Source organism: Lipotes vexillifer, unplaced genomic scaffold (assembly GCF_000442215.2).
Source record: "Lipotes vexillifer unplaced genomic scaffold, Lipotes_vexillifer_v1.1 scaffold451, whole genome shotgun sequence".
NCBI classification, from domain to species: domain Eukaryota; kingdom Metazoa; phylum Chordata; class Mammalia; order Artiodactyla; family Lipotidae; genus Lipotes; species Lipotes vexillifer.
The window spans coordinates 1,209,145-1,219,692 of record NW_006795989.1 but is presented as its reverse complement, the minus strand read 5'-3'; the positions used below and the strand labels follow the sequence as shown (position 1 = coordinate 1,219,692).

Here is a 10,548-nt window from a genome sequence, read left to right as displayed (position 1 = left end):
AAAGATGCTTCTGGATTTTATGGAAAAGATGATGTCATAAAAGATGGCATTACGTAACCTGGCAGCACATGAAGAATTTATTTTTTCATCATCTTGATATTCTGAGAATAATAACAATAACACAACTATGATTTATTGAGTACTTACTATGTGCCAGGTACTATGCTAAGCCTTTTACATGTATTAACTCTGATGGTCACCACACCTGTAAAGAAATGGTACTGTTACATTTGGCTACAAAACTTAGTCCTTGACACTGGAAAAATCCATTCAAGAAATAATTATTCCTAAAAGTGTTATGATGGTTGGATAATTTTTAAAGAGAAAGCTATTGTTAAGATAGGTCCTAGCTGTAGGTCTTGACAATGGAAGCATTTCACTTAAGAAGGTTTTGATGGAAAAACCGAAAGCAGACACCCAAAAGCCCTTTACTGAGTATTTTAGTTTTCTGAATAGCAATTTTCAGTCTGTATGTCCTAGAGTTCCCAAGAATGATAAAGCAGGATTTAACTGCTTGGTATTTTGTCAGCTATGTCTATTTCTCTGAACAATATTTAAATATAAAACCTGTGAAAGTAATTTGGTGTGTTTCTTATTTGTTTTAGCGCTGGAATACCCCAACCTTGATATATCAGAAACAACCAGAGACTACTGGGTAATTACAGGTAACCTCTTCTTTCATTTCCCCTTTCACCCTATCAGGTTGGTTTTCTTTCTTTCTTTCTTTCTTTCTTCCTTCCTTCCTTCCTTCCTTTCTTTCTTATCTTTTCTTCCTTCCTTCCTTCCTTCCTTCCTCTCTTTCTTTCTCTCTCTCTCTCTCTCTCTTTCTTTATTATTTTCTTTAACATCTTTATTGGAGTATAATTGCTTTACAATGTTGTGTTAGTTCCTGCTGTATAACAAAGTGAATCAGCTATACATATACATATATGCCCATATCCCCTCCCTCTTGCGTCTCCCTCCCACCCTCCCTATCCCACCCCCTAGGTGGTCACAAAGCACCAAGCTGATCTCCCTGTGCTATTCGGCTGCTTCCCACTAGCTATCTGTTTTACATTTGGTAGTGTATATATGTCCATGCCGGTCTCTAACTTCGTCCCAGCTTACCCTTCCCCCTCCCCGTGTCCTCAAGTCCATTCTCTACATCTGCATCTTTATTCCTGTCCTGTCCCTAGGTTCTTCAGCACCATTTTTTTTTTTTTAGATTCCATATATATGTATTAGCATACTGTACTTGTTTTTCTCTTTCTGACTTACTTCACTTTGTATGACAGACTCTTGGTCCATCCACCTCACTACAAATAACTCAATTTCGTTTCTTCTTATGGCTGAGTAATATTCCACTGTATATATGTGCCACATCTTCTTTATCCATTCATCTGTCGATGGACACTTCGGTTGCTTCCATGTCCTGGCTATTGTAAATAGTGCTGCAGTGGACACTGTGGTACATGTCTCTATTTGAATTTTAGTTTTTTCAGGGTATATGCCCAGTAGTGGGATTGGTAGGTCATATGGTAGTTCTATTTTTAGTTCTTTAAGGAACCTCCGTACTGTTCTCCATAGTGGCTGTATCTATTTACATTCCCACCAACAGTGCAAGAGGGTTCCCTTTTCTCCACACCCTCTCCAGCATTTATTGTTTGTAGATTGTTTGATGATGGCCATTCAGACTGGTATGAGGTGATACCTCATTGTGGGTTTTTTGGGGTTTTTTTGTTTTTTTTGCAGTACGCGGGCCTCTCACTGTTGCGGCCTCTCCTGTTGCGGAGCACAGGCTCTGGACTCGCAGGCTCAGCAGCCATGGCTCACGGGCCCAGCTGTTCCGCGACATGTGGGATCTTCCCAGACCGGGGCATGAACCCGTGTCCCCTGCATCGGCAGGCGGCTGCTCAACCACTGTGCCACCAGGGAAGCCCTGCTCATTGTGGTTTTGATTTGCATTTCTCTAAAGATTAGTGATGTTGAGCATTCTTTCATGTGTTTGTTGGCAATCTGTATTTCTTTTTTGGAGAAATGTCTGTTTAGGTCTTCTGCCCATTTTTGGATTGGGTTGTTTGTTTTTTGATATTAGGTTACATGAGCTGCTTGTAAATTTTGGAGATTAATCCTTTGTCAGTTGCTTCATTTGCAAATATTTTCTCCCATTCTGAGGGCTGTCTTTTCGTCTTGTTTATGGTTTCCTTTGCCGAGCAGAAGCTTTTAAGTTTCATTAAGTCTCATTTGTTTATTTTTGTTTTTATTTCCATTTCTCTAGGAGGTGGGTCAAAAAGGATCTTGCTGTGATTTATGTCATAGAGTGTTCTGCCTATGTTTTCCTCTAAGAGTTTGATAGTTTCTGGCCTTACATTTAGGTCTTTAATCCATTTTGAGTTTATTTTTGTGTATGGTGTTAGGGAGTTTTCTAATTTCATTCTTTTACATGTAGCTGTCCAGTTTTCCCAGCACCATTTATTGAAGAGGCTGTCTTTTCTCCATAGTATATTTTTGCCTCCTTTATCAAAAATAAGGTGACCATAGGTGTGTGGGTTTATCTCTGGGCTTTCTATCCTGTTCCATGGATCTATATTTCTCTTTTGGGGGCAGTACCATACTGTCCTGATTACTGTAGCTTTGTAGTACAGTCTGAAGTCCAGGAGCCTGATTCCTGCAGCTCCATTTTTTTTTTCTCAAGATTGCTTTGGCTCTTTGCGGTCTTTTGTGTTTCCATACAAATTGTGAAAATTTTTGTTCTATTTCTGTGAAAGATGCCATTGATAGTTTGATAGGGATTGCACTGAATCTGTAGATTGCTTTGGGTAGTAGAGTCATTTTCACAATGTTGATTCTTCCAATCCAAGAACACGGTATATCTCTCCATCTGTTTGTATTCTCTTTAATTTCTTTCATCAGTGTCTTATAGTTTTCTGTATACAGGTCTTTTGTCTCCTTAGGTAGGTTTATTCCTAGGTATTTTCTTCTTTTGGTTGCAGTAGTAAATGGGAGTGTTTCCTTAATTTCTCTTTCAGATTTTTCATCCTTAGTGTTTAGGAATGCATTAATTTTGTATCCTGCTACTTTACCAAATTCATTGATTAGCTCTAGTAGTTTTCTGGTAGCATCTTTAGGATTCTCTATGTATAGTATCATGTCATCTGCAAACAGTGACAGCTTTACTTCTTCTTTTCCGATTTGGATTCCTTTTGTTGCTTTTTCTTCTCTGGTTGCTGTGGATAAAACTTCCAAAACTATGTTGAATAGTAGTGGTGAGAGTGGGCACCCTTGTCTTGTTCGTGATCTTAAAGAAATGGTTTCAGTTTTTCACCATTGAGATTGATGTTGGCTGTGGGTTTGTCATATATGGCCTTTATTATGTTGAGGTAAGTTCCCTCTATGCCTACTTTCTGGAGGGTTTTTATCATAAATGGGTGTTGAATTTTGTCAAAAGCTTTTTCTGCATCTATTGAGATGATCATATGGTTTTTATCCTTCCATTTGTGAATATGGTTTATCACATTTAATTGATTTGCGTATATTGAAGAATCCTTGCATTCCTGGGATAAACCCCACTTGATCATGGTGTATGATCCGTTTAATGTGCTGCTGGATTCTGTTTGCTAGTATTTTGTTGAGGATTTTTGCATCTATGTTCATCAGCGATATTGGCCTGTGGCCTCTTTCTTTGTGACATCTTTGTCTGGTTTTGGTATCAGGGTGATGGTGGCCTCGTAGAATGAGTTTGGGAGTGTTCCTCCCTCTGCTATATTTTGGAAAGGTTGGTTTATTTTTAAAAACTGCATGCCATTCAGTGATAGAATTGGCATCTTTTCTTGGGTCCCGTCTTATCCGCCAAGGAGTTACTTCCCTAGGACCAGAAGTGGGTGGAGTAAGCTGAGGTAGGAAAAAACAGCATGCTGAAGATGAGGGTTAAATAACCAATTCAAAACAGCTACGTTGAAAGACCCACCCAGGAGCCTTCTTTTCGCAAAATGTGTACCTATCAAAAAGTGCGGCATTAAGCTGTGGACGTCTGGGGCATGTCCATGTGAATGGTTGTCGATTCGTTTAAAGATCATTTAAAGACCGCAGGACTCTCTGCACTGCTTTACAAAACCCAAATGAAAGTCAGAGGAATGCCAGGCATGCATTTTTCTCTCTCCCCGGTACCCCCGCGCTGATCCTGGTGGAGCCCGGGCGTGTCCTGACAGTGAGGGTGGATGGAACTAAAAGGGTGTTTGGGTGGCAGTTTCCTTTTTTCTTCCTTGACATTTTCCAGCCGAGATTTATGGAACAGCAAAAACGTTTTGCTTGTGTTTTTCAAAAGCCAGACAGTAACTCTGAAAATGAGAGAAGCAAGGATTGGAAGCAGAGAGAGAGGACAGATACTTGTAGGAGGAAAAGTGACCAGCCGGGGCAGAAAGGGTGATGCCAAAAGCTCAGCTTCTCTGTAACTGGTGCCACACTGAATCTCAGAGACGGAGTTTTGGGTGAAATAGAAAAGGATAGCTTTATTGCTTTGCCAGGCAAAGGGGGACAAAATGGGCTCCTGCCCTGAAAAACTATGTGTCCCAACCTGGGAGGATTTGATGAGGAGTTTTATAGCAATAGTTCAAGGGTGGGGTTGCTGATAAGATTAGGGTGTGTGCAGGGTCTGCTGCATGCCTTTACTCTGGTCTCAGGTGATCGGGTCTCCTAATCTTGATGAGCTTCTCTGTTCCCTTTAATCTGGCCTCAGGTGGTCTCTTGGCTGCTTCTCCCTTGATTAGCAGCTGTTCGAATCTGCCCTTTGGAACTCAGGGAAGGTCATGGAGGCTGGAGTCGTGCCTACAAGAAAGGAGGGACAAAAAGGCTTCCATGCCCAGGAGCCCCACAGGGTCCTCCTCAGTTTCAAGGGGAGGGATGGAAGGGTGCTAGTCTGCTAGAGCTGCCGTAACAAAGTACTCCAGGCTGGGGGGCGCTTCAACAACAGGAATTATTTTCTCATAACTCTAGAGGCTGGAAGTCTAAAATCAAGGTGTCAGCTGGGTTGTTTTCTTCTGAGGTCTCTCTCATTGGCTTGTAGATGGCCATCTTCCCTCTGTGCATGTCTGTGTCTTAGTTTTCTCTTCTTATAAGGACACCAGTCGTATAGGATTAGGCCGCACCCTGATGACCTCATTTTATCTTAATTGCCTCTTTGAAGGCCCTATCTCCAAATACAGTCGCATTCTGAGGTCCTGGGAGTTAAAACGTCAACATGTGAGTGGTGGGAGGACACAATTCAGCCCATTACAAGGAGGGAGGAAGATTTTGCCAGTCCTGGAAGATGTGCCTGAACAAGCAGGCCCTCCCAAACCACCATCTTCCCTCGCCTGTCTCCTCCCTCCCTTGCTGTCCTAAACAAGCAGTAGATGGGCTGCTGCCTGGAATACTAACCAAGGAGCTTGGTGAAGCTCACTCAAGACCTCTCCTAAATTGCAGAAAATTGCATTCCTTTCTCCCCTGCAAAGCCATGGATTTGTAGAGATTATTTTACCTGCTAAGAAGGCCAACCAAAGAAACGTTTAAAAAGGAAACGACAACAACCCACCAGAGTTTATGCTCAAGAGGGAAATCAGCAGGTTATGTAACATTTACAAAATCATGTTTCCTGCACAGGGAATGCTGTTTGTTAACTTGTAGACATTTCCTCCCTTCTCTTAACTTTTAAGATTTACATTCAATGGTAAAACATCCTATCCTTGACAAACTCCTGTTTCATGCTTTCCTCATGTACCTGTGTCTTGCCCTGCCTCTGTTTTAGTGACATAACCTTAATAAAAAGCTCCATACATGGTCTTGTTTTCAGGATTCTTCTGGGACTTGACCCCTGCCCACTCACCTACGTATCCAATTTTGTTATCACTGTTGCTGCCTGTTGGTAATCATTATACACAGGGGCACCCATCACTGTGTTTGGGGCTGATTGGGTCAGTTGATTAGTGCTTGGGGGGGAAGAGGGCACAGGTCCAGGTCTCAGGATGACCCTTCTGCCTTCCCTTTGGCCCATAACCACTTTCTAGACCCATGGGTGGCCACCACCAACTTTAACCATCTTTTCCAGAAGGGGTAGGAGATTCGGAACTGAGAGATGAAGATAGCACTTGTTCAAACCTACAGTCCCTCGAATAACCTGTCTGCCCAGATATTCATCCTGGGCATCCTGTCTTCTGCTCATTGCTAACAGCCAAGAGGATTTGAAGCAACTTTTCTTCCTGTAATTTGCATTGTAAAAGCCTAATATGTTTTCATCTGTTTTCCGACTAAACTTATATTAAATATGTTTTGGCACACTATCCACTTCTCCCCTCCCTGAGTGTGGGTCCCGCTGTGGTGGAAAATCACTGGCTTAGGGTGACTCCTGCAGCCCCTCTTTACGGAGTACCCAGGGGCTACCCTGCTCTCATGGATCCTGCAGTCAGGGGTGTATATATGAGGCGGGGTAGAAGTGTACAGACTTAATCTTGCTGCCTGACAGAGGTGAGAGCCCCTCTTAGGTTTATTCATCTGTCTTTATTTCACCTACCAGAGTCAAAATATCCCAGACCCAGCAATTACAGGATTTCTTCTGGTCTCAGCTCTGCTACTGACTAACCTAGTGTGTCCTTGAGTAAGTCAACTTAGACCCACTAGGCAGCACATGCTCACCTTCAGAATCAGGAAAAGATGTGAGCTGAGGATTGAGGTTCTTTTGGCTCTGAGTATGTGAGATTCAACCATGAATAAAACAACTTAACTTGAGTTCACCTTGCCTGATCGTTGGAATCTTAGAGCCCAGTGCACTTGTAAACAAAGAAGGAATGAGAGACCAGTGATGTTATAGCCACCAAATCCCCTGGACAAAGCTCCTAGGAACACAGCTGGGACTTGCCCGTCTCCTCTGAGCTGAATCAGTGGTGGATAAGGGTGGGTGGCCAGGGCCCTGGCTGATGTATTGAGGGGCTGCGGTCTTCCTGGGCCCCCGTGCCAGGGTCCAACCCCCGCTACTGCTTCTGGGTCTCTGTGAGAGCTATGGGCACACACCTCTTTCCACTCCCTTCCAGGTGGGCAGAGAGGGCCAGGAGCCTGAGGTCCGCCATGCTTCTCAGGGGAAAGGAAAGGAGCTACAGTCCTGCAACACAGCCCTGTGTTTTCCGGGCAATTCCTTCCTCTGGTGAGGATGTGTCTAGTGAAGGAGGAGGCGCGTTTGAGCAACAACAGCTACTGTTTACGGGCACCGCCCTCTCAAGTGCACTATGCTGGAAGCATTTTTGTATAAAGTATACTGTTCTTTGCAATGATACAGTCAGGAGGAGCTTATGACAACCGTGCTTTCGGATGAGGAACTGGGGCCCAGAGAAACTAGGCAACTTGCTCAAGACACTCGGTAAGGAGGCGTCAGGATTCGAACCCAGGGCCCTGGCTCCACCCCTCAGCTCTTCTCCATCTGCCTCCTGAGAAGGACACATCCTCTTTGCAAATAGAGCCACGAGGCATGAGGGAGCTGCCCAGCTGATTCCATGTAGCTCTGTGGCAGGTTCCCACGGCCTCCTATACTTCCCTGCAGGTATTTTTTCTCAATTTTTAAAACTGTGGTAAAATACTCATAAAGTGTGATTTACCGTTTTAACCTTTTTTAAAAAAAAAACATTCATTTATTTATTTATTTATTTATCTTTGGCTGCGTTGGGTCTTTGTCGCTCTGCCCTGGCTTTCTCTAGTTGGGATGAGCGGGGGCTGCTCTTTGTTGCGGTGCGTGGGCTTCTCCTTGTGGTGACTTCTCTCTTTTTTTAAAATATCTTTATTGGAGTATAATTGCTTTACAATGTTGTGTTAGTTTCTGCTGTATAACAAAGTGAATCAGCTATATATCCCCATATCCCCTCCCTCTTGCCTCTTTCTCCCACCCTCCCTTATCCCACCCCTCTAGGTGGTCACAAAGCACCGAGCTGATATCCCTGTGCTATGCGGCTGCTTCCCACTAGCTATCTATTTTACATCTGGTAGTGTATATATGTGCATTGGCTTCTCTTGTTGTGGAGCACGGGCTCTAGGCGTGCAGGCTTCAGTAGCTGAAGCACGTGGGCTCAGTAGTTGTGGCTCGCGGGCTCTAGAGCACAGGCTCAGCAGTTGTGGTGCATGGGCTTAGTTACTCCGCGGCATGTGTGATCTTGCCGGACCAGGGCTCGAACCCGCGTCCCCTGCACTGGCAGGAGGATTCTTAACCACTGCGCCACCAGGGAATCCCTTAACCATTTTTAAAGTGTACAATTCAGGGGCATTAAGTACATTCACAGTGTTGTGCAACCATCACCACTATCTATTTCCAGAATGTTTTTGTCACCTGAAGGCTTCGACTGTTCTCTTCTTTGATGTCTGCCCTTGCATCATCTCTGGGATTCCTGTAAAGTAACCCATGATGACGTCCCTCGACCATCCTGTGTCCCCTCTCTTGCTCTTGTCCACCAGTTAGGAGAGACCAGTGTAGAAATAATCCTTCAGCAGTTGGTGCTGTCCTTTTACGGGAGGGGTGTCTTTGAGTGCGCAAGAACACGGGCTCTCCTTCTGGGGTCAGGAGGCTGGTCAGCCCTTCCTCAGCCTGACAGCTGTGTCAGGAGGGTTCCAAGGGGCCACAGTGGGAAGTGCAGGAGTGTTTTATCTTTGTTTGCAGGAGTTCTGCTGAGCTGGGAGTCCCTCATGAGGGCCCTGGAAGGAAAGCTGCTTCATGCCCTCCGTGGGGATTATTTAGCATTTGTGGTTTCAAAGAAATGATTTCTAAGACTCAGCTGTGGGTTATATTTTTCTCTTGATTGGTTTAAACATCGTTCTCTGCATCTCGTTGTCATCCGTTGCGTGTTCTGCCCCTGTTAGAATGCCATCATAGTAACAATGCCGTCTTTATATCCAGGCTATTGCCAGATCCCAGTAGACGGGTGGTATTAATGGTCCTTGGCTGGACTGTAGTAGAACAAACTCTGCTAAATGAAAACCTTGCATTACATTCCCAGCCCGTGTAAGTTTTGGTCTAAGAAGATGAGAATTGCTTTTGGCATTTTTGTTTTCAGGGATGACTGTGTTTGGAGGGAGTGTTTGTGTGTTTGGGAAGAAGTGTGTTTCTTCCCAAGGGTCTCGGAGGAAGGGCTGGCTTTGGGGGTAGACAGCAAACGGCAGTCGCCCCCGTAGTAACTGACCACCGCAGTCCTTGTACGGCTCTGGTGTTCACTAACTTCTCTCCCGTGCACCAGCCATTGCCTGGAATTCCATCACCAACGCCTTACCCATTGATTACAGATACCCTGGATGTGGATGAAGCCCAGCAGTGAAGGAGGGCTGGAAAGACAGGGTTTCATTTGCCTTCCGCACACCAGGCTCTATGCTAAGCTGCTATATACATCTTATTTCATCTCAACCTTAAAGCCCACTAGAAATATATTTGCTGTGATGTAGCCCTTCTTATTCCGTTTTACAGAAAAGGACTTGGACTCTGAGAGGGCCGGTGGTTTGCCCAAAGTCCCCCAACTGGCAAGGGCCAGCACTGAGAGAGCCCCCTCTTTCCATCACACGATCCTTCTGTCAAGTGAGAGAGACCCCAGGGGCCCTGGGCAGCTTTAGGGGTGAGCCCTGAAAGGACCCCATTGAGGAGAGAGGGAAGAGGGCACCGAACAGGGTGGTTTGCCCGTGCGGAAGGGGCTGAGTTGCAGGATGGAGCTTAGATTTCTCACCAAAGCTGTTGGGAAGGAAAGGTAAAACCAGGGTAGCGCTGAGCCAGGGCTTCTGAGTGGGAACCACCAAAAATCCAAGTAGTTGTACCCATTAGCGATGCTGTATTCCCATATGGACTCTGACAACACATACTATCTTAAATAAGGTTGGGACCTAATACAGCAGCGTTACACCTGTCACAGCTTGTGCAGGACAGAGTGCATGCTTTGGGGTTCCACAGGCTCGGGTTTGAGGCCTGGCTTTGCTGATTACTAGCTGTGTGACCTTAGACAAGTCACTTAACCTTTTCAGCATCTCGAACAGGTCAGTAGCGATTCCTGGGGCTGATGTGAGGGTAAAGTGAGGGAAGGATGGCCAAACCCTAACATGAGGTCGGGCCCATGGCCCTTAGTGGCTGGTGGGGGCCAGCGGTGGCGGCTGTGGTTCCGAGTCAGCAGGCAGCCTCTCCTCTGACAGCCCCTCTGTGTCCTGTGTCCACAGTGCTGCAGGGCGTGGACAGTTCCCTGGTGGGCCTGCACAACCAAAGCTTCGCCCGGGTCATGGAGCAGCGCCTGGCCCAGCTGTTCATGATGTCCCAGCAACAAGGCCGGCGGTTTAAACGGGCCACCACCCTGGGAAGCTACACTGTGCAGGTGGGTGTGCGCAAAGTCACGGGGGTCTTATAAGAAGGGTGTGGGAATGTGCTTCCCGAGCCTAAGAAAACCATGCTGCGTGCCGAGGAGCGCTCACACTGCAAGCTGGTGAGGCCAATTAATCCACACTGCTCTTAGGTTTTGGGGGTGGTGGTGACAGGCATAATCATCGAAATCATGAAGGAGGGTGAGAGCTGCTCTCCCGACTACTAGACCG

The 10,548-nt window shown here is 45.6% G+C and overlaps 1 protein-coding gene across 1 annotated transcript in view; it reads left to right on the top strand.

Moving 5' to 3' along the window:
* The window catches only part of KIAA1549L (KIAA1549 like), a 136,719-nt gene that overhangs the window by 17,697 nt on the left and 108,474 nt on the right, over positions 1-10,548 (top strand). The window contains exons 7-8 of the mRNA XM_007468083.1: positions 606-665; positions 10,180-10,331. Coding sequence (XP_007468145.1) covers positions 606-665; positions 10,180-10,331 — 212 coding nt within the window. The remainder of the gene's footprint in view (positions 1-605; positions 666-10,179; positions 10,332-10,548) is intronic.